This window comes from Falco peregrinus, chromosome 3 (assembly GCF_023634155.1).
Source record: "Falco peregrinus isolate bFalPer1 chromosome 3, bFalPer1.pri, whole genome shotgun sequence".
Taxonomy (NCBI): Eukaryota; Metazoa; Chordata; class Aves; order Falconiformes; family Falconidae; genus Falco; species Falco peregrinus.
In genome coordinates, this window is record NC_073723.1 from 58,882,808 (window position 1) to 58,906,991 (window position 24,184).

The window sequence follows — 24,184 nt, forward strand, 5'->3', positions numbered from 1 at the left end:
TAAATATTTTCATACTCATAAACCTGTTTGATGTTGAATTTCAAACTTCTCTCCTTCAGCACGATTCTGCACATGCATAGCTTATTCACAACAATAATTACAGGATCTCTACACTGTATCATAGCAAATTGTACATGTTTACTACAAAACTGCTGTCGTGTAAAAGAAGGAAAATTTAGTCATTTAAATATAGTCCAAGAGGAATAGAATTAAACAAGAAGTCCAAAATGACTAACGCCATCAGGAAAGAAAGCAAGTTTAAGCCATAGTTCGGGTTCATGTCACTATTTAGGAAATGAATAAGAATATATCAAACACCATCCGAAGATTACACTTCTAGGATTGACTAGCATGCCCCAGTTTAATTCAGTCACAGCTTTACCAGTACATCACTGGTGTGAGCCTAAATAGAGGCTTGAATTCTAAATCATTCATGATGCTTTAAGTATGACAATATAAAATGTTAGAGGAAAAACTCACTCTTGTTAGCAGAAGACATCTTGGAGCACATTTGGTCAGAGAAGCTTTGAACAACTTCAGTACAGTATCCTGATATACTAAAGATGAGTTTGTCTTCAGAACAGGTTACACTGCTTATTTCAAATCAGTCACCTCCTGTTCAACTAATAGCTCCTCACTATACGACACTCAGTTATCCATAACAGTAAAAGATGTTTTGTGAACGCAGTTTCCAGCTCTTTGAAATGTCTCACCTGCAGTTTTAGGTCTACTTTGTGTCACATGTATCTACACAGATTATACATTCTCTGTATACACTTAGTCATTTAAGAACTGGAGAAATGGCTTTCCTGTTAGCTGAACAAGGTACAAAAACACAAATTGTTGTTTGCAACCACATCTTGCACTCTGTATGTGCCCAAATTCAGGTATCACGTACTCACAAAATAATACCTTAGTTCACTTACCTTCGAATGGTATTCTAAAGCATCCAGTTCACCTTGGTTGAATACACTTTTCCTTTTACGTTTCTGCAGAATGAGCAAACAATGAAAAAAAAAAATAACCCATATTACTCCATGATTAAAGGGGAAAAAAAATGAAACATGCCTAACTTAAAAATTAACTTTTTTAAAAGCAGAAGAAGCTTTCCATCTCTTTTCTATCACAAGTCCAATAAGTAAAAAGATGATCTCAAATGCCAAGACTGCTGTAGGCATACTCAAGGTACACAGGCTTAAAGCTGTGCTATGTCACTCATGGCACTGGGATCTGATGGTATCTAGTGCACACCACAGTTCACATTCATGCCTCCTTCAGGCCTATACTAGAAAGTGTTTGTTCAGCTGTCAAGTGCAGTTTACCAATAACAGGAGAAAATTAACTATGTCTTCACAATTACATTTGTTGGTTTAGACCTGCAACTCCTATTTTGGTCCATAAGAAACAGTACTGAACAATCAACATATTGAAAGTAAATTCATACTGTCCTTCACTCCTCCTTAATCTGTACAATCTTGACAGCTACCACAGTTTCAGCCTAAACCCCTGACCACAACCAATGTCAGAAGATTTTGTGAGCAAATCACTGCTTTCAAGTCTTGGTGATACAAGAGCTATTTACTTTTAAAAAGAAAAAAAAGTAAGCATCTATAGTGAAAAACAAGAAAGAATTCGAAAAACAGAATGCTAGTTAATCCTTACAAACAGTTAATAAGACATGGCCTTGGGAGAAGGAACAGACACCACAAATAAATCAAGCTAAGAAATAACAAGATAAGCTCAATGAGAACCAAAACAGTTAACAAGACCAAACAAAAAATTACTTGATCTATGTATGAACTATCCTAATCAGCATACTGAAAGATCCATCCCTGAGCAAAGAGAGCCCCTACTAACAAAGCCCCCTCCCCACAGGACATGCACAGTGAACAAAAAAAAAACCAAACAACACTGTATCTTTAAATGGAGACAAGGCTTGTAAGAACCAATGAGAAACAGTGTGACTAAACATAATTGTAAACAATTGTTCAAAGCCTATAAAATGTTTTACTATGTGTTAAGAGGTGGGCTAGCTTTGTGGATTTAATACCTAGCACCCATCTCTATGCAGAAAACAAGCATCTAGACTCTGCGTGTGGCCCAGCTCTTGCACACTGGGTGAAGAACCCAGATTTGGGGTAACAATGGGATGCATGTTATTGATACAAGTGACACAAGAATATCCTCACCAGTGCTTACATTTTCGGTGCATCTTTAAATCTACTGCGGTGAAGTTCCTGCTCTCCTACATAACCTCTGGACATTGAAATAAGCAAGAAAATGTTAGCAGTATATTATTTACCAGGGGATTACTGCAGTTTACTGCATTAGAGAGAACATACCTTCCTAGCACTGGCAACAGAATCTCCAATGCCACTCTTGGTTCCTTCTTGGTGTTCCTCTCTGTTGCTGTTGGCCTTAATATTTGTGAGACTCAACTCAGGACACCCCTGCCACAGCTGCTCCTCAAGAGCTGAAGCTATATGGGGCTTAGAAATATCAAAGAACTCCTCCCGAAACACGTATTTCATTTTTACAGTTTTAATTTCTGTTTCTGTTGGATCTCCAGGTCCAGGAATAGGACCATTTCTTGATGAGGTGGTAGCAACGGTAGAAGTAGCACGACAATCTCCAGTAGATGTGCCAGAAGTACTCTTGTGCCTGGCATCATCAGGGTATGCAAAGGAGTCACAGATCTCATAGCCACACTGGTTGATGAAAGAGAGATGATCCACGAGCCACCCGGCTGTCAGCCGATGTACCACAGACATCATGGGTCCTCTTTTCAGGAAGAAAAATCAACTCCCTGAAACTGTTGCGGACAACCATATGCACTTCCTGGAGCAAACACCTGCTGTGCAAACTTGTTTAAGAGTTCAATTTTCAGAATTATCGCACCTATGTTTCCACAGGCAGTTCCATGCACATGCAGGACACACTGCAAACCCTTCTGACTTCAGCTGTTTTCCCCATTATGACTTGTTCCATCTCTATTTCACTTACTTATAGTAAGCAAGTTTTAACTAAGGTTCTATAATTTCATATAGTACACTTTAAGCTGACTCATTTAACAAGTTAGAAAATGGCACGACGCCACTGCAACTGTATAAAACAAGGCCTGATACCACAGCACCCAGGAGCAGCAACACAAACGCAGGCGCAGCCGCACCACCAGCCGGCAGAGGCCGAGCCCCGGTGCCCGCAAGCACGCAGGGCCTGGGAGCTCGGGTTCCTCCCCGTCCCCGTCCCACGGCCCTGCGCTGCTCGGCGGGACGAGCAGCCTGAGGGGGGAGCAGCCTCCTCACCGCCGCGGCCCGCCGAGCCGCAGCGAAGGGGCTGCTCTGAACCCGGTGCGCGGGGCTCGGCACGGCGGCCCCAAGCCGTTACAGAGCCGGGCAGGCCGGGGGCTGTCCTCCGACCTTCCCTCGCTACGGGCAGGGAAAAACCCCAGGGCTTGCCACAGCGCGGCACCACCTCACACACTTACCACCGCCATCTTGCTGCCCAGCCCCAAGCTCAGCGCCTAAGGGCCCGCGGGGCGGCGGGCGGGCGGGCGGAAGTGACGACAGGCCCCCGTGCCCCTTCACTCCTCATCCTGCTCCTTCGTCGCTCCGCTGTGACGGTCGCGCTGCGTGACGTAGTCGGCGGGCGGATTTGAAATTGAGAGGAAGGTGGCGGCGCCGTTAACGGTGAGGGGTGGGCTGTTGGGATGGTGCTCTCCGTGGCGCGGGGCGTTCCCGCCGAGGGGTCGGGCGGCTGTGAGGTGGGTCGGGGCAGAGCCGGAGCTGTGAGGGGCGCTGGGCTGAAAACTGACTGTTCAAACGCGCTTTGAATGCGGGGGGATGTAGTTGTGCCCAGGTCTGCCGCGCTCCTACCTTTTTCTCTTTTTCTGCTGGCGCGTTGACTCTAGCAAACTCTGCTTTTAAACTAAAATTTTGGCATATTTATAACAAGAATTCCCTCTGCGGTGGATTCCTGGTAAAGTAATGGAAGAACGTGGCATCTTCCCCAGGGAAAATGAGGTCTTGGATAAACTGCCTAGTGAGTTGGGCCAGAACTAAACTTCTGTCGTGGTTTGCAAGAAGTGGAACTAGAAGCGTGGTCTTGAAACGCAATTCATATTGATAATGTGTTTTGGTAACATTTGTACTAAAGGTTTTTTGGTTAGCTATAACCTAGTTACTTGAGCCCACCCCACAAATAAAATAGATCTTCTGTAGAGGGCAAAAGCTGGAATTTTTTGCAGAGTTGATTGTATTTGCTTCAAAATCCTACTTGATACCACTGTGGTAACAGTTCAGTACTTCCAGACTGATTTATATTTTGTGTGTATAGTTTGAAGCTATAGCATCTCAGAATAGGTGATTATTATTGTGTTATTCCAGTTATTGTGCTATGGTACTGTGACACATCATTTGCAAAGTCAACAAGCAGGCTCAGAATTGGTGAGTAAGGACCAGGCGGGTGGCTGAAGTGTTAGAAACAGTCGTCATTTTGGTGTGACCTTCCTTGTAGCTGACTGGGCTGAAAAACTTGTCAAGCTGTTTTGCTTTTGGAACCTGTAGGTTAGAAATGACCAGGTATAAATAAAGGCAAAACATTAAGTTTGCAACAAGCACTGGCAATTTCATCAATAAAACTGTTAATTTGAAAGGCTGTAGCTGTTGCTACATAGTTCTGGAGTCTGACATACAACTTTTTTTTTCTATTCACTTTTTTTCGCTATCCAATATTTCTGGATACTGTCTGTCACACTGGTTGGTCCAAAGTACAGCCCTATTGCCTATTCTGACCCTTTAAAAAGTCATTGTATTGTTTAAAAAAAAACAAATACCCTTGGATCCTGGATTTTCCAATACTGACAGATTGTGATTTATGGTTTAGTCACAATGAGACGAAGCTCAATTATTGCCGGAAGCAGCGGTCGTCAATCTATGATGGCACTGAGAGTGCAGGACAGCAACAAGATGGGCCTTCAAACACCTCAGATGTAAGTGCTGCTGATCATCTTGCTAAGAATAAGTATGTAAATCTAATTCTGAAGAGACTGTAGTGTGTTTGAGTGTATGAGTAGCAGCTGGAAAAAAATGGGAAAAGCGAGAAGAAAATTTGCGCTAAAGGATATTTGCACAAGTGCTTCGGTTCTGCCAAATAACTTCCTTAATCTGTTTGTATACCTGTGACACATTCCAAATTCTAACGCTTTGGTTTTTTACGTATTTCTTAGGAGGTAAGTGAGTGTATGTGTGTATGAAGTGTATACTTAGCTTCTTGCAGAAATAGTTTTGATAATGGGCAAATACATTAAAATCAGTTGACTTTTCTAAGACACTGCTATGCTGAAGATCTGGCTATAAGGCTTACGTGCTTGTGCTTATAGTTTTCTTACATGACCAAAAGATGAAATTATAGAAATAGTCACTTGAATCATTCTCCCTATCCCTCAGGAAGGACAGAGGTACGTTTGGGAAGCTGAGCATGAGCAAACCTACATCTGGAACTTCAGAAAGAAAAGTCAGCTTTTTTGGGAAGAGGTATTGGTAACTTTAGATCTCTGTACTGTAAATTAAAACAATAACAGTCCTGCATAATTTTTAATTTTTCTCTCTTGACAGAGTTTCATTATAGGGAGTGATGGTTTTGAGGCCAGTAGACCTTCAGGTCTGCCTTTCGCCACTCTGATTACTCAACAATAATGCTGTGGAGTAGGAATTGCTTTGAGAGCTGTTCTTCGTCTTGGGAATGATATGCACTGCAGACCTTAAATGCTCCTCAATACATTTGCCTGTTTAAGGAAGAACAATATCTCCAGTACATTCTGCCTTAGTTTCCTCTTCTCACTGAGATGCAAACCTTCCAAAATTCTGCAGTCTTTCAGCTGAGTTCATGACTTTCTGTGTTCTGATGTCTTGCAGATTATCTTCTTTCCTAGGACCCGGCTGTTGCAGCAATCTATTCCTTTTAAATATTCCTTAAATATTTTAGTCCTTATTTTCAGTCACCTATATCATTATGTTTCTTCATCTTTGGGGCATTATTCTGCTCTGTAAAACTCCATTTCTTTCAATAAACTCAAGAAAGTACTATCTAGGTTGCAGTAAAATCCCTCTGTATGTGTGCATCATGGTTTCCAGGTTGATGTTGGTTTTCCTATCATCCTAAATAAAAAGAAGCCTTCAGGCATCTCTTTGCATGACAAACGCAAAAGAAACATAAAAATAGCAATTGTAGTCACTTAAACATTGAGAGTTTTTCTTTATACATATTGTTATAAAAACTGTATTTATTTTTTGTTCTTAGAACTAGTGGGGCTGGAGGTTCACGCAACAGTCAGTATGGTGTGTTTGGTACAGAAAAGATCAAGGACCCCAGGCCACTTCATGACAAGGCATTCATCCAACAGTGTATCAAGCAGCTTTGTGAGGTAACTTATTAACATATTCTAAACGTATGTTGTAAGGCATAAAGATACTAATTGAAATATTTTTTTCCATTATTTCAACGTTGTGTTTTTAGTGACTAATATGCCATGTTTCTTTTCCTTAGTTTCTTGCTGAGAATGGTTACGTCCATAATATTTCCATGAAATCACTACAGTCTCCATCAGTTAAGGACTTCTTAAAAATCTTCACTTTTATCTATGGATTTCTTTGCCCTTCTTATGAACTGCCTAACTCAAAATTTGAAGAGGAAATTCCTAGAGTTTTTAAAGAGCTTGGGTAAGACCATTATTGTTAGACTGTTGTGCTAAATGGGTACAGTTAGGAATTTAAAAGCTAAGAATTCTGCATGATACCTGAGGAGAATGAATAGGCTTCTTTATTCAGATAAGACTCTGAAGTTACGATGTTGTGATTATTGTTTCACTTTTGTTTAGCTCCTAAGTTCACTCTCTGATTCTCAGACTCTACTCTACACTTTATATTTGAACTTCCAGAACCATGGGCTGTTGGAAGCTTGCTTTGTAATGTAAAATCTAATTGATTATTTCTGTTAAACTTTGAAAGACAGACACATATTTTTTTTGACAGACTGTTCTGATTCAATCTGTTAAAATCCAAGAACTAAAAACCAATTTCAGGATGATGGATCCAGTTCATTTAGTTAAAAATCATTTTTCCTGTGATTTCTTTCTTTCTGCTTTCAAAGCAGGGGTGGAAATAACAAAAATTACCACTAAGGTGCAAAAAACACAAACTAGCTGCTTGCTTTACTTTTCTCGTGTTCAGTAAGTGTTTGAAATCATTAATGCACCTACACTTCCCAAGAAAGAAAATCCTTTGCCTGTTGATAACAGTGATTTTCAATCTCATTAAAGGAAAGTGTGTTGCTTCTGTAGATTTGAGCCCATGATAGTGTCAAAGTGCTAGGGCTCCTTATATGTAGGTATAAATCTGTTTTGTTGACTTCTCAGAACTTAATAAAATTGTATTTTAATCTATGACATTTGAAGCTGCTGACCTAGCCACCTAGCCAAAATGTTGAAAAGGAATTTGCTCTCAAGAGACTTTACTCTGCTGTACCAATAATGTAACCCTGGATAAAAAGACTTATTTTGAGAACTCTCTTTAAATTGTCTTTTGAGAGCTAGAAAATGTATCCAAATCATTAATTTTAAAAAATTCTTAGGCCAAATGGCTCATGAGTACTTATTTAGAACTATTAGTTTATTGGTAGCTTCTTGTCCTATGTACTTAAATTAACTTTGGGCAGCTGTCAGTCTAAAGATGGAATAAAATCTGCACTTACGTCTTCCTTGATCTGTAAAAGATTTTGAGAGAACATCTTTAAACAGCAGTATAGACTTTTATAGCCTTTGTGTGTTCAATATTTATAGGTAGTGTTAATACTTTGATATGCAGCTGTTCTGAGATTATTTTCTGTAATTGCATGACATTAAGCTGATTATCAGCTGCTTTTCTGTTTTCAAAGTGCATTTGACCCAATAAGCAAGATTCTTGCCCTCTAAGAACAAAACCCCTATGTATCAGTTTGTTTTCATGTGTTAAGAAATCCTTCAGGCTCGCACACCCAGTTTGGATGTCTAAAAATGATCCGTTGGACTATTACTCCCTCTTTTGTATTTGCTTTGCCTTTGAGGTCTTCCCCTTACCATGCATCACCTCATGGTAGCAGGGCACCCACTTCTTTTCCTTAGTACTGCAGTGCTCATCTCTCCCCCTATAGTAGCTTCAGAAAGAGAAAGACCGATCTGGCTGCTACCAAAACCAAGGCAACGTACTAAGCTAAATAGGATGGGGCTAAGGAGCATATGAAGGGATAGTTTGTGCTTTTTTTTTGCATGAGACCTTCATTGTTCCTCATCTTTGGATATGCAAAAAAAACAGTACCTTTCTTTTAATCATTTCTTCAATAGCTAGCTGGTTGAGGGAGGTGATTGTTCCACTCTGTGCTGCTCTGGTGTGGCCTCATCTCAAGTACTGTGTCCAGTTTTGGGCATCTCAATATAAGGAGGACATCAAACTATTAGAATGTGTCCAGAGGGTGGCGAAGATAGTGAAAGGTCTTGAGGGCAGGAATAATGAGGATTGGCTGATGTCACTTGGTTTGTTTAGCCTGGAGAAGAGAAGGCTAGGGGATGACCTTATCGAAGTGTACAACTTCCTCAAGGAGGGCAGTGGAGGGGGAGGTGCTGATCTCTTGCTGATGACCAGTGGTAGGATATGAGGAAATGGAATAAAGCTGTGTCAGGGGAAGTTCAGTTTGGACATTAGGGAAAGGCTCTTCACCAAGCAGGTGGTTGGTCACTGGAGCAGGCTTGCCAGGGAAGTAGCCATGGCACCAAGCCTGTCAGAGTTCAGGGAGCATCTGGATTATGCTCTTAGTCGTATGGTTTAGTTTTAGGTAGTCCGGTGAGGGGCTGGGAGTTGGACATGATGATCCTTATGGTCCCTTGCAACTTGAGATATTCTATGAATCACAAAATGAGAAACCCATGATAATTCAATACAATAGTGCTATAAGAACTCAGCTGATCTCCTTTGATGTACAGGATAAAGTACAATTGAGTTTGTTCTTCCTTCTATGCCTTGATCTGTGTGTAAAAACATGCTGGTTTTTCATCACTGTTTGCCACAGCTATTAAAAATGTGTTTTCTTTGCCCTTGTAGGTACCCCTTTCCTTTGTCAAAAAGCTCCATGTACACAGTGGGAGCACCACACACGTGGCCTCAGATTGTGACAGCTTTGGTTTGGTTAATCGATTGTGTCAAGGTAGCATTTGTCTTCTTTAAGCCATGCATTTCCACTTTTCAGGCTGGAATGTTAGTTTCAATACATATCTCAAATGCTTAAAAATCTTTGATGTTTATGTGAAGAAAGGTGTGTGTTCTTACCTGCCATCTGGTAGCTAGCCCTTAGCCTTACTTTTAGCAACTTTTAAACTGAGTTTTTAATATTACATTATGGTAATTTTTTTAAAAAACCGTGCACTGGATAAATTTGTGTATGAGAAAGGGGGGGGAAATGATGACTTATACACACATAAAAATATGAAATGTTAAAGGGTGTAATCATGTATTTTTTTCAGTGCAGATCTTCTTGTGACATCTACTATTTTCTCATAAATTTGAAGTCTAAGGATGGAATTTTCAATAGCAATCATTCAAGAGTCCTGTAATTGTACAGAGTGGGGAGGGTTGTGTTTGGGTTTTTTTGTTTGGTTGGGTTTTTTTTTTAATAGTGGTAACTCTTTGTTGCTGCCAGCTCAGGTCTGAGCAAAGTTTGGAATCTGTGACAGAAGTTCACCACTGCTGAATAGGGCACACATGAAAATCCCATCCTTTATACTGAAGAGACACATTGGGCTCAGCAAGGCAGTTTGGCAGTGTTGAATGTCCAGTTAATGCCTCTTCATCTGTGCTTTTAGTCAATTTAACACAAGCTTATTACCCTGATGGTGATTGGTCACATTCTGAAGCAGCACCATTGCACAATACTTGCTGAAATCCTAATCCCATGTTGCTCTGCTGTTTATCATTAGCATTAAACTAATATGAAAACTAATGGAGATCTTCACACTTGTTCTTTGTATGTACACCTGTTCCTTTCAGTTGTATGTTGCCATGAAGGAAAATTCACCATCATTTGATGATGGCCAGAACTGGGGAGGTGAGACGGACGATGGAATTATACATAATAAGGTACCATAGAAAGTAAACTATCATCAGACTTGTTCAACTGAATATTGCTGTATGCTGTAACAAAAGAATTTAAATATACAACACAATTTTAAGTGTATTTGTATGTTCTGTTCAGTTGTATATTCACAGAGTTCTCTAGGAAGTACAGTAGCATTACATAAAAAGCCTGATCAAATTGTTTCCTGCGTAGGCATCATGGCCAGTCCATTGGTGAAGACTGGGTATTAAACTGAAATGCCTTATTCTCTGAGCTGCTACTGTTTCTGTTCTTTGTGGAGAAAGAGTCATTATGCTGTTTGTTTATTGATTTGGTAGGGTATCAGGTATATTTCTCTTTAGCATTTGAGTCTTCTAAGGTTAATAGCAGTACAGTGTAAAGACTGACTTAATTATAAACGTGGTGGCTCCTGCCAATATCTACTCAGTTTACCATTTGAAAATTGGTCATTACGTTTAATTTCCAACCCACAAAACAGGGTGGCAATGTAATTCAGGTACTTAAAAATCCAGCGGATTTCTTTTTTTCTAATTTATCATAGATTATTAGTACTATTCAGATTTAACCCACAACAGATGTTTGGAATGAGTTGTATGATGTGCCAGAATATTTAATCGGATAATTGCAAAAATCAAACTAAATCAGAATTTTGAACTAAGGTTACAAACCTGACAGTTAACAAGTAAAAATGGTTTTAAGGTAAATGTGTGCTTTTACACTGATACTCTTAAAATTGTTTTCAGCTTTTCATGGACTACTCTGTGAAGTGCTATGAGCACTTCATGAAAGGGAATGATACTTTTGAAGAATTTGATGCAGAAGTGCAGTCAAAATTAAGTAAGTTTTCCTGTTTTAATAAAGTATGTCTGTTACTGGTTTCTTTTCTCCTAGCATCAGTTTTGCTCAGTTTACAAGTGAAAGTGATCTAAGGTAAGACTGAAATTCTCAAGTATCTCTGTTACTTTGACTTTATTTTTTATGCATTATTACTAGTAGACAGATGGGTCAAGCTCTATGAGCTGTACCTGTGCAACCTTATTGTTTTAAGTGGTGCTTTGATAGAAAAGCAGTACAGAGTTTTTCAGACAGAAATTCCATCTATGCAGGTGACTCTTGTCTGTGTCTGACAAAGTTAGCCATTAGAAAAAGAAAAGTGTTACCAGAGAATGCACATCTGATGAGTAAGAAAGTTCAGCTTCTACAAGGTCTGAAAACAGTCTGCAAGAGTTCCAAACTCTGTTGTGAAGGTTCCCACATAGGGTTTGGCATGCACCTGTGTTTGTCTTCAGGCAGGTGGAAAATTACAAATCTTTGAGTCATTCATTTCCATCACCCACAGAAATACAAACAGAATATGAGAACAAGGAGGAAAAGTAGTTCTTGCTTTTTGTGCCCTTCTGTAAAAAGCCAGACTAAGGAGACTTCTGTTGCAAGCTGGAGCCATCAGCTGGAGATGAAACATAACTATGACTGTTACTAGAGACTGGCGTGATTACTTTTTCCTACTAATGTTTGGCAAAAACTGAGGGAAGTGAGGGAAAAGATGTCTCAAGAGGCATGGAAGTATGTGGATGAGAAAGGAGTACATAAATCAGACTACCTTGTGAAGCTGGAACAGATGACACTTACCTAACAATCACTACCCTGTAGTGTGGACTGTATGACAGTTCAGAAACTGACCTTGCAGGAGTGATTTTGAGCTCTTTTATGATACAAGGACTGAAAAAACTATTTTTTTTTGCTTGTTTTTCTTTGTAATTAAAGTGAGTGTTTTATGGGTTTGTTGGGGGGGGGGGGGGGGCGGGAAGCGGTGTTGTTTTTTTAGTTTAAAATAATTGTCCAGATAATGGGTATTTACTATGGTGAAGCTAAAGCACAGATATTCAGATTAGGTGATGATATTCAATGAGATTAATTTGTAAACACACACCCTTTTTTTTTATATTCCCCCTCCCCCAGAGGATTTATTTCATATAGATGAATTCCAGATAGAAGGTTTAGTAGCTGACAACAAAAGACTTCATGAAGAAATTGCAAGACTAGAAAAAGAAAAGGAAAGCGAGCCGGTTAGTAAATTGTGTCTATGCTTTGTTTATATGGCGAGTTGAATTTTCTATTCTTGACCATAATTGTCATTATTACATGAACATACTGATGATACATTACAACAAATGGAAAATTATTTCCAGTGCTCTATGATATTTTAATTAAGCCGGGTTATTGCAGACTCTGTACTGTTACAGTACAAGGCTTTTACTGTGGAGTCTTAAGCACTGATATCATGAAGGTATTTTCAGGTAGTGAGATCTTGCATTGACAGAAATATTAATAAAATACTTGAAACACTTTTTTTTTTCTCTGAACTTCAACATTATCTTTCCAAAGGTGGTATGAGAACTTCATAGGGCATGAAAGCATGGAGTTCAGTGGTAACAATGCATTTTAGAAAAAAAATTTTTGTAGAAGATGGATTCTGCTTTTAATATATCATAAGTTTAAAAATGGTTTAGTGGCTGTGCAGCTGACAAATTGAGACTCCTGCCTACTGTGCAAAATGTGCTGCTTGTATTCCCAGCTTTCCTTGCCCTTAGTTTTAACTACTTTTTATGTATTACTATACTGAAGTTGTTAATTACCTGTAGTAAGAACTTTCTTAATGCAATACCTAATGTAAATCAAAGACTTAATGCTGAAATGCAAGAATTAAGGTACAAACCATCCTTTAGCCTTTTTTGTTATTTTAAAGATGCTTAACTTGATTTAGCTCTCACAGAGATAAACATTTAATAATGTTCTTTAATTTTATATTTATATTATTGAAGTTAATAAATTACCTTATTGTTTTGTCTGGAAGGTAAGATCATTATTTTAGATTAATATAATAGTGGTTGTTCTTTCCACCATTTACTAGGATCGTAGAGTATCATTACGAAAGCTGAAATCATCTCTTCAAGGAGATGTCCAGAAATACCAGGCTTATTTGGCTAATCTGGCATCTCTTATAGCCAACCTTGATCAAAAAATGGAAGGTGTTAATGAAGAAGTTGAGAGAGCAGGTAAGAAGGCCTCAGTCGCAAATGGCATAGTGAAACTAGAAATAGGTTTAAAATAATTGTAATTCTCCGATTCAGGACAGAGTGACATACTTAGTGTATTATCGTGCTGCAAGTAAACTTTCCAAAATGGATTGCTAGTGAAGAGATTTTATTTTTTTTTTGGTTGATAGCTGTTTGTACACCAGAGTAATGAACCACACATCATTTACTTCTAAAAGTACAGAGATATTAAGTTTAGCTATATATGTTATATAAATGTTTTGTGAACTTAGAAATGGAAGTGGAAGCAATGAAGCAGGAGAATGCCCGGCTCCAGCACGTCTTCGATAACCAAAAGTACTCTGTTGCGGACATAGAGAGAATAAATCATGAGAGAAATGAATTACAGCAAACCATTAACAAGCTGACTAAGGAAGTGGAAGAAGAAGAACATCAGCTGTGGAATGAAGAGCTAAAATATGCCAGAAATAAAGAGACGGTATGTGAAAACCCTACAACACCGAGAGATGGCTATCAGTTTTCATGATGCAAGCTTAAACCTGGCATTTGGATTATTGTTAACTTCTTTCCTAAATAATTTAACAACAGTATAGATATGTCTTAGCAGGCTAAAGTGACAAGCATGTCTTCTGTTTACAGTCTCTGAAAAAATGGGGGAAGTTGCCCCTTTTCTGATATAATCATAATATAAATGTGTTCGGGTTTTTTTCTGCATCATAAGGGGGACAGCTGACAGCACCACTATCAGCTCTCACTGTTAGAGCATCAAGAGCTTTGATAACATTAGCTTTGAAATTACTTTGATAACATTAGCCTGAAATTACCTGTGTTAAAATTTCATAGCAAGGAAGCAATGCAACACTAGTGCTTTGAATCAATATCTCTGCATGCATTTGGGGCCAGCTTGGTCCTTATGTAGTTCTAACAGATTTTAAGGTCAAATTCTATTCCCTCAAACAGAATTAAAAGATGTGGTCCTGTAAGTAGTGGGATTTAAAAGCTTCTGCTTTGCTAGATGGAAAACTAAAGAGGTTTCAAATATGTTTTGCATTTGATAGGTTTACCCTTTACCAAGCACTTAATATTAAATTCCTTATACTGTGCAAGTTTGAAGCACAAAAAAACTTGAAAAAATACTTATATTTTTTGTGTTTGCATATAACTGACACTCATTAATTAGAAAATAGAGCATTTAATAAACTTTGTTTAGAGGTATGTTCAAGTTAGTTTGTATTAGGATGTGTGGCTATGTGGCATTTCCTGTCAAAACTAATGAGAGAATGTATATCAACATGATGACTGATCATTTAAATTATTTGTATTCTTTCCAAGCATGTTTTTCTTTCCCTATCAACTAATCCTCAAAAAGTTAAGGCAGGAAAAAAATATGGCAGATGAGTAGGGAAAACCACAGGTGAAACCATTCAGTCTCACCCATTCACACTGAGAAACCTTGCAGAGCAAACTCTGAAAGAATCATAAACCAACACTTAATCCAACAATGCAAACTGCTGGACTGTCAATACATACAGCTGTTGCATACTGTGGCATGACATGGAATCATGTAACTCAAACCTGTTTAAAGTACTATATGAATACTTTTGGCAAAGCTTTTCACTTTAGTTCCTCTATGATTTTTGCCCTTTTCTCTGAACAGATCGAAATGCAACTAGCAGAGTATCATAAACTGGCTCGGAAGCTGAAATTAATTCCAGTAAGTGCAGAGAATTCCAAAGGCCATGACTTTGAGATTCAGTTTAATCCGGAGGCAGGACCAAATTGCCTAGTCAAATGCACTCAGATCAAGGTAAGCAGATTTAACACTGAATGTTTCTGTTACCACTCATTAAAAAAATGTGTTTCCTTAGAAATGTTGGAAAGGTCTCTCAACCTTCCCATGAAACTTCATTGAAAAGCTTGATTCATTATCATAACTACATTATAGTATAGGAAGGAAATTCAGTATTGGAAGGTACAGCAGCCTAAATAAAAAAGGGAGAGGGAAAAGGCGTACTGGGGTACATCTTAGCTCAAACTAACAAACTGCATTAGCCAGATTTTCTTGTATGTGTATTACAGACTTCCCTTACGGAGATCCTAAACCAGACTGAGGAAGAAATTGGGAAAGCTACTCAACGGAAAATGTCTTTGGAAGAAACCTTGGAACAGGTGTGTTAGTAAAGGAAGATTAGGACTAAGATACCACAATGTGACCAATGGCTGCTATGAAGAAAGTGAATGCTATCCCAGCTTGGCCCAGTTTAAATATTTCTGGGCTACCAGGTGTTGTTTGTGACAGTACGGATTTACGTTTGAATTCTTTTTGAATTGTATTTTCTTGGACATGTTTTCATTCTAGGTGAATGTAATGGTAGCGGACAAGAAAAGCAGCGTGAAAATGCTGAAAGAGGAAGCTGAAAAACTGGATGATCTTTACCAGCAGAAGCTTAAGGTAGAACTTCTTTCAGTTTGATGACAATTAATTCTTAATTATATTGATCTTTGTATTTATACATAAATTTTTGGTTTGTATTTTCATTTTTTTGGACCTCTGCCCTTGCTTCCTTTCATTTCTCTTACAGGATTCTCATTCTTTTCAGAAATATGAGTGCTACCTTAAGTGAGTCAGTCTTCAGTTTCTCTTAAGACAATCTGGCATCATACCTTGGCAAATCCTGTAAATCATAAGCTACTATATCCAGTAATAAAAGCAGTGGCAATCATCTCCTTACCTCGGGATGTCTCAAAGCATGGGCTTGAAGGAGGTCTTAAATTAACAGAATTTGCCCTGTTTGTTCAGTTCATATATAATAAATACACTTACAGTTTAATGTTTAATCACATTAAAAACTAAGGAAAACATTATTTAACTAAAAGCACATTAAATGTTTTAAAGCTATAAAACTGTTGTTTTCTTTGGGTTTTTTCCCCAGTGCAGGAGCTGACCCTGTCTTTTTCCTCACTTCTAGTTTAACAACAAAATACGGCTCTCTCAGTTAACAACTAAGTGGCTGCTTCAGTACCTCCCGGCTTCTCTAACACCATGGTTTTAGTGGGGCTGTGGTGCCCAGGAGAAAAATGCTTTTTGAACTAAGCTTGTATTTAATAGATCTGCTCTTTCAAATCCAAACTCCTTTGCTATAACCATGAATGGTTATATATAACCATGAAGGGTTACTTCATTGCTAATACCTGCTTAGGTGGCTGAAAGCAATTAATTTCATTTATTGCTTTCAAAAACACCTGAAATTTAGCTTTTGATCTGGGCTGTTGCATAGGCTTTTCTCTTAAGATGAGCTCATAGAATATCCAGTTGCAACTGGATGATAAGAAGACATGATCGTTAAAATGCTATCCATAAGACTTCAGTATTAAAATTATTTTTAAATTATGATGTTTCAGTAATTTGCCAGAATTTCTTTTTTATTTGATGGTGGAATTTAGTTTGGTTTTGTGCATTTAATTGTGTTAAGTGTAGTGTTAACAGTGTCATTCTCCTCTGAGAGATGTTTACTTACATTTTGTCCTTATCTTTCAGACACAAAAAGGAAAAACAATTTTCTTACTCAAATGTGATTGTATTTTTTAAAGCTAGAAACAGTTGTTCTTGATGTTCCATTTCTAAGCTATTTAAAATATGTAAATAACACTTTGAGATGAATTTTGGAGGGAAAATAGCTGTAACACAGACCTTGAAATATGGTTAGAGAATTGAAGGGAAGATTAGGCTAGTTTTGGGTGGAAGATACAGAAAATGACTGAAATATTAGGTCTGAGGGGGTGTCCTTGGGGGTTTTTTGGTTCTGAGTTTGGAGTTACTTGTGTGAATTCTGAATTCAAGTATTAGGATGTAATAAGGTAATATAAAGGAGAAAAAAATCCTAATTATTCCTGACTTATGCAATTTATTTTTATTTGTTTCCTCTGATGTTTACAGGAGGCAGAAGAGGAAGAGCAAAAATGTGCAAACGAACAGGAATTGTTAGAGAAGCATAAACAATTACTTGAGAGTGGTGTCAATGAAGGTCTCAGTGAAGCCACAAATGAATTACATGATCTTCAACGACAGTAAGGCCCATAACTTCAAGTTTTAGGTTTTTTGTGTTTTAAGGACAAAAGCATTTTCTTGAATTCTAACATAAAATTCTTTGGTGAGCAGGTATGTATCTCAGTATATTAGTTATACAAATTCGCAATTGAAAGATGTTTCTCTTTGACACTTTATATTTTGCTAGAATACATCTGCTGCATCAGAACAGTTTTCCACATAATTTTTTCATATATGTGGTTGTAATAAGGAAATTAGTTTGTTTCCAAACGTATGTGACAGCTACATTTTACACTCTAAAGTCTGGAAAGACTATACTGACTCTATTTGGACTCTAAGGTACTTTGTTTCTTACCAGTTAGCACCATATGCTCCTTTTTCTTCTAAGCTGAGTATTAATATACAAATCTAACTTGGTTCAGCTTAATACTAATGAAAATATTATGTTAAACATGATATATCAGACTTGGTGAAGTGATTGTTTTAGATGTCAGGAATCTTATAATTACAGACATGACTTTCTGAATGTCTTTACTTTTTAGATACCAAGTTGTTATGCAAACAACAACAGAAGAGAGCAGAAAAGCTGGTGATAACTTGAATCGTCTTTTAGAAGTGATTGCTACTCATGTAGTATCTATAGAGGTAAGCTAAAATTTGATATTCAGAATGAAATCTTTCTAGACGTATTTGCAACTGCAGTTAAACACATGGAAATTAGAACTTATTCCTTCCAATAAAGTATCAGTTATTTAGTGCTGCTGCACTGAGTCTGTGGGACAAAACCTTTGGTATAAATAATCAGAACTGATTGTTAAATTTCAGCAGTAACATCCTGTCAGACTTAATCTGCTTCTGGTAGACATCTTTTGGAGAAGTGTTTAACTGAAATCACTTAACATGTGCAATGACTGCTTAAAATGCTTTAACAGAACCAGTACAGTAGAGACCATGATAGTTCTAATGAACTTTTGGTAACTCTTTTCTAGAAATATCTGGATGAACAGAATGCAAAAATTGACAGAGACTATGAAGAATTCATGTCTGAAGATCTATTGTCAACCTTGACCAGAATTCTAGACAGTTATACAAAGAAGGCTGAAAGTCTGTGATTACCAAAAGGGTGAAAATGAAAATTTTGCATTTCTGAAGCTCTGGTATAGTGCCTTCTAAAAAGATGGGTACTTCCTGCATTTAGCAGTGAAACTGATTTTAAGTGTAAGGAAATGTTTATAAACTTCCTTTTGTTTTGACACAAATACATTTAAGAATTAAACTATATATTTGCATTTTTCTAAAAAAGGCTTTGCTTACACTTCCTCCTTGCAATACATTACATATAATTACATTTGTGACAAGACAACTGTGGGAAAAGCTGAATCTCATTTTTTCTTTATAATCAAATAATTTGTGCTCTTCTAAGAATATTAGTAAGACAAGACTACAGTTAACCTGTTAAAAAAAACAAGACAGTGGACTTAAAAACAGAACTGCAAGTGACAGCACAAATGCAGAGGGTACTGACAACCTGAAATACTGCTACTTAAAAATAACCAGTGGGTTTTGTAAACATTAAGATTGCTAAACACTTCTGTAAACAGGTAAGATTTGCTGAAGAAGTTACACTTTCCTTTCTGGAGTATAGTTTGTGTATTTCGTAATATATGTACCTATTTAGTGCACATGCATGACAGTGCACATCCTTCCCCAAGCCTTTCTTTTAGTAGCAACACCAAATATAAACGTCTCAGTCTTCTGCTTGTTCCATGAATCTATGAAACTGCCCAGAGACCGCTCTTACATGAGTTAAGAATTTTTTTTAACAAAAACCTATCTGAAAAGATGAGCAGCAGTTATACAGTAGTCTAGCAGTAGTTATACAGTTTGAAAGCAAAGTCCTGCCTCTAACTTATCTGGGCCTGTGAGCAGTTGAAACTCACTGTACTTGTTAAATATGTATATCAGAGATAGCTCTAAGTAGAACAACATATAAATTCTGGGAATTAAGCTAATCACTTGTATCCAACATTAGCCAAATCTACATCAAAATGGTCTACAATGAGTCTGCATTCTTGTTAGACCAGTTGAACAGACTCTATTTGATTTTATTTTTTTTCTCCTTCAGGAAAGTAGCAGTAAAATTAGGTTTACATTTTTTTCAAAGTATTTGCAATGAAGCTCCCCATACACTATCTCTTGAACTTGTACTCCCTTGTTCAGTGCTATGTGGAAGTAGTACCTTCTTATCTACTCTGTATATACCTTGTCTTTAAAAAAAAAGACACTTAAGTCTTGGATAGTTTAGTTTATGAGGTATTTCCTAATAAAAGTATTGAAGTATGTGAGTGTTTTTAAAGAGTTCAATGATGAGTATCACTGATTCAAATATACAATGATAAAAACAACTTTGCAGTCTGTTCAAAAGTTCTTAGTAGCTGATAGCTAAATGAAGTTGTCCTTAATATTGCGTATAACTATAGAATTGGAATGAAACGCAGATCCCTACAACAAACTTAAGTTGAACCATCTGAACAGAGGCTGCAAATAAAAACTGGATTGTCTTTAATTCTAGGCTATTTTTGCAGAGCATATATAAAACTCAGTTGTTCTTAACGTAGTGTGTGAACCTTCTGGCTCTGGTATGAGTATTTTATTTCAGATACTTAATTAAAGCCATTATTATCATAGCTTCTAACTTTCTGTTCTTTTGTGTTGTACTCCAGAAGTTTAATATGACAGCTATGAAAGTTTTCTAACAGGTGGATAGTACTTCTGCTTTCTTCTGTTGTCCTCTTTTATACAAACTCTTACATTTTTTTCTGTTACAGCCTAGTCATTATCAAATGTGTTCCTTCGCTTTAGAAGCTTTTTTGTGATCTTTCTAATATTTTTGTTATCTAAAGCAATATTCTAATAAAGCAAAACTGTGAACCATACAAAATAATCACTTTATTTTTAAATATGTGCTTATTTATGGGTTATGCTCTCTTGGCTGCCTGATACCTGTTTGTTTCTGCTTCTGTAACTAGCTGTTCTTGTGTTTATTAGTATCTGCAGGTTCTTTGCCATGTGGAGTAGTCAGTTGACTTGAGTAAATGAAAGCAAAATAAATTTAATTTCCAAGGACCAATACTAACCCAGTGGGAATGGGTTAAAGAATCAAGGTTCACAAAGACCTTCCTTCATGTACTGGCAAATGTGATATTTTGAAATTGAAGTAGTCTGAGTAATGAAAAGTCCACATTTATAATGTTGGCAATGTGTTTTTGTTATTGGGCTGAACTATTGGTCTGTGTGTCAGTTAAACTGAATTGACTTTAGAACCAGCTTGGGCCTTGACCTAGGTCCTATAAAATACAATGGGGATTTTTATGTTGTAATATAACATAGATTAACATCAGTCAATTTTTTACTAGGTAGTGCATCTTGACATTTTAAAATTGAGGGAATTTTTCAATGCTTCTTGAATATACCTCCTCTTGTATGATACCAGAAGTCAGGTAGCCGTTTTTTATTTGTATTCTGGAATATGGCTTTTAAATTTAGACAATAGGCACTAGAACATAATTACTGCTATTGATTTTGGGTTTGTTTCTTTTTACCAGACTGTAAAATCTTAATGAGAATGTACCATTGGCACCTACACATTTCAGTAGTAAGAGTAGTTTGTAAATTTTTTGGCTTTTATATGGATACAGTTCCCTTATTTCCTGCTAGAGCATCTTTTGTACAGTTTAGTTAATATGCCTCATATTTATGTCATTTTTATACTCAATAAAATTTCTTAAACCTGTTTCTCTGAAAGATAGATTATTGCTGCAAGTATAGAAACATGACATAAAAACTACAATTAATGTGATTTTTTCCTGGAGGAACTAGGTAATTATCTTAGCAGCAAATACTAATTCCCTTACTATCCTTGCTGTTAAATGTGCATAGTATAAAGGAAAAATAGATGTAAACATAGAAACATCTATTTCCTGTAAACTGAAAGGAATAAAAATAGTTTTAAACTTTTTCAAAATAGGTGGCTTTTTAAAAACTCTAAGAAACCAAGGTCCAGGCTACTTTGATAACTGATTTATGCGCGTTTTGCCTTTGGCGTTAATCTTCCCAAGCAACCATTTGCTAGCTTAAGCATTAAAGGGTACTACTCCACATGACCACTCTATCTGATTATTTTTTTTTACCTGCTTCTAAAAAAATAATACTTGATGCTGTAGAAGCATGATAGAACTCTGTGTATAGCTTTGTTCTCTTCCCTAGAGTGTGTTATTTTTCAAATTCTCTTGTCAGAAACTCATATTACTGTCATGAACTGGGTAGTTGTTTTTGGAGTACTCCTTGAGTGCATCATGTGAGCCTGGTAAGGCTTTTTTTTTAACTTTGCACTGACCATTCAGCTCGTGTATGAGGCTACTAGGACCCTTCTTGCTGGTTTTGCCAAGGTACAGTACCGCATGTCCTATGCAAGTCTGTAGTTCCAAGCTGGATAACAATTTGTTGATCTTTGTTGGTTCTGTAATAGTTCTAATATTGTGTACTTTGACTTTTAAGGTGAGTTCTCATCCCTGCTCCACCTTTTGTGGTAGAATCGAAAAACCATATATATATTTTTTCTTCTTTCTGGAAAGACTACAATAGAAAAGGCCAACAGCTGAGGACATTCCCTTTTCAGTAAGAAGGGAAACTCCCTGCAGCAATGCTTTACAGTAAAAAGGAAGTCCATGGTCTTTCACGCCAAGTGACTCTAGGTGAAGCAACAGATTTTGTGAACAAGGGTACTGACTACTACTTGCCTATCTCTGCTCCACAGATTATTTGGTATGTAAGTATTTTGAACACTGCAAAGAACCTGAAAAGACTAGATATATTCTTTCCACTCTTCTCTGGGGAGCACTGTCACTTCCTAATAACTTGGAAACCTTAATGTCTCCTTTCAAGTCAGTTAACCTTCCTCTTTTGGCACTAGTATAGAATAGGGAATTGACCCATGTTTTTTCAACATTTGCTCTCCAGATTTTTGGCTGTGAAAAGGTCCTGGCACGATGAAATAATGTATTGTTGAGGCCTTTTACCTTGCAAAGATCTCCATATTGCAATATTCCATATAGGACTATTGTATCTTCATTGGAGTTTTATATTTTAGGTGCTTGTTGAATGTTTTTGATTGTATCCACTCCTTAAAAAGGAGCCCCTGTGTTCTCACTGGATGAGGGACTGTTGATGCCTTAGTCAATGTCATATCTCAGGGAAGTGCGCTGACATCTTCAGTCTTGTATCAGGAGGTTGGCAGAGGCTGCTCAGTCAGCATGAGAAAATTCTTAATTTTGCAGGCTTTTTCTGTAGAACTTGTTTACAGGATTTTTCAAGATGTCAGTTCGCATCAGTACAACAGCAAGATCTGGCAAAAGAGTATCTGTGTGCAGTTTTGCTGGGTTTTTTTCAGATTTCCAGATTAAAAAATTACAAGAGGAATAAAAGGCAACTGTTACTTACCACAGGTCAGGAAACAGTAATAAATGCCAAGCAAAGAAAATGCTTTAGATTTATTCATACTTGAGACTGTCCTTAGTACTAGTCTGGCCGTAGGGTACTATATAAAACATTACAAGTGCGAGGTCTGTTGTGCCCTACTCGCCTCCAGAGAGTGGACCTCTTGTGAACTCCAGTTCATAAGGGTCTCCCAGTTCCAGTATTTGCCTGAAGCAGATCGGATCACATGTCTGTCTACAGGATCATCGACTGTCTTGTCCCTCCATTCCAAAAGTCCTCATCAACAGCTTCATGATAACAAGGAGTCTTTGTGATGTGTGGTCTGTATAGTGTTTTCCCTAGCACCTCATGCATGAGATCAGTTGTAATTGGCAGTGTCTTACCTGATCAGCACTTCAGTCTTAAGAACCCTTTGCACAGGGCCAAGATTTAAAAGGCAAATGAAATTGCCTGTCATTCCAGTTTCACCTTCATTGAAATATTTACCAGTTTGGCAAGAGTCCAAAGCAGATGGAAAGACAGGTGGTGATGGAATGTGTAGAAATATTTTGGAAGAAGCAAGATGTATGGAATTTTGTTTCACTCTTCATACAATTCATATGAATGAATTCATATTTATTTAGAATAGTGAATGCCTTTGTATTAGTAGGAAACACAGGGCCCTTCTGAGAACACAGCGCTAGCACACACAGGTGACTGTGCACCCAGATGAAAGTGCTTTGCTATTCTGCCTGGAAAAGAGCGTCTGGAGTCACGAGTTCAGCAAGGGGCATTACGTGACATTTGAAGTGCAGAGAGGGCACCAAAGTAATGGGCTTCACTTGACTAATAATGTATAGTGACTTACTGTCCTTTTCCCCCTCCCAGGGATTTGGCCCTCAGCTGTAAGGAAGCCATAGGGAAAGCTGCAGAGTAGAGTCACACGAGACAAGGAGAACTACAGTGAGAGGTTGCACTGTTCAGGCAAGTGTAGGTTTTTAAGAGGAAAACTACCACCTTGAAAGATATAAAATTGTACAGGAATAAACAAGAAACCAGAGAATGGCAATTCAGCATTGCTGAGGCTCTCTTCCAGCAACCAGCAAAACCCAAACTTTCTCACTGGTGCAGCTTATGACATGTCCAAACCTCAGCGCCGCACCTGAGGGACCATCAGCTCTCAGACTCTCATGGAGAGGAAGGCTAAATGGCAGTTTATTGAAAGGCGCAGGCACTTATATACAAGTAGCAGAGCCAGCCCCTTCATGGGCAGTTTTCTACTTAGTTCCTACGTTTCTGTCACAACACATGATCTTCAGCATCACCACATCCCTATGCTACTACAATTCCCCCCTTCCATGCTAGCAAAGATACACATTAAGTGCGTTGGTGATGATGGTCAGTCATGTGAGCCAGCAAAACATACTGTGCCTCTACTGTTTCT

General features: G+C 37.7%; 2 protein-coding genes across 15 annotated transcripts in view; one reads left to right on the forward strand and one right to left on the reverse strand.

The window, feature by feature from the left end:
- METTL4 (methyltransferase 4, N6-adenosine) overlaps positions 1-3,552 on the reverse strand; it is a 37,766-nt gene extending 34,214 nt beyond the window's left edge. For 9 of the 11 annotated variants that reach the window (XR_008746254.1, XR_008746257.1, XR_008746256.1 and 6 more), the window contains exons 1-2: positions 2,343-3,481; positions 927-989 (exon numbers count right to left, since the gene is read on the reverse strand). Coding sequence is in view for 6 of the 11 variants with exons in the window: in XM_055798440.1 (XP_055654415.1) it covers positions 927-989; positions 2,343-2,774 (495 nt within the window). In the remaining 5 variants the exon portion in view is untranslated. The other 2 variants (XM_055798437.1, XM_055798438.1) reach the window with 2 other exon arrangements.
- A 28-nt stretch (positions 3,553-3,580) lies between these two features.
- NDC80 (NDC80 kinetochore complex component) lies at positions 3,581-20,519 on the forward strand. Of its 4 annotated transcripts, none has more exons than XM_013298429.3 (17): positions 3,581-3,689; positions 4,885-4,990; positions 5,448-5,534; positions 6,301-6,424; positions 6,547-6,719; positions 9,132-9,234; positions 10,074-10,163; positions 10,905-10,998; positions 12,121-12,227; positions 13,073-13,217; positions 13,490-13,695; positions 14,875-15,024; positions 15,297-15,386; positions 15,577-15,669; positions 17,155-17,285; positions 17,808-17,910; positions 18,255-20,519. In XM_013298429.3, exons 2-17 carry the CDS (start codon positions 4,890-4,892, stop codon positions 18,375-18,377), a joined length of 1,920 nt encoding a protein of 639 aa, XP_013153883.2. In that variant the 5' UTR covers positions 3,581-3,689; positions 4,885-4,889; the 3' UTR covers positions 18,378-20,519. The 4 variants fall into 4 exon arrangements, with proteins under 4 accessions (XP_013153883.2, XP_055654410.1, XP_005236565.2 ...); XM_005236508.4 differs by lacking the exon at positions 3,581-3,689 and adding an exon at positions 3,698-3,763; XM_027785338.2 differs by lacking the exon at positions 3,581-3,689 and adding an exon at positions 4,386-4,445.
- The last annotated feature ends 3,665 nt before the right edge of the window (positions 20,520-24,184 follow it).

Bases quoted from the DNA above. Each gene is read 5' to 3' on its own strand.
- NDC80 (XM_013298429.3), top strand. From the start codon at position 4,890: ATGAGACGAAGCTCAATTATTGCCGGAAGCAGCGGTCGTCAATCTATG. The intron at 12,228-13,072 runs GTTAGTAAATTG...ACCATTTACTAG, and splicing joins AAGAAAAGGAAAGCGAGCCG to GATCGTAGAGTATCATTACG. The intron at 17,911-18,254 runs GTAAGCTAAAAT...ACTCTTTTCTAG, and splicing joins CTCATGTAGTATCTATAGAG to AAATATCTGGATGAACAGAA.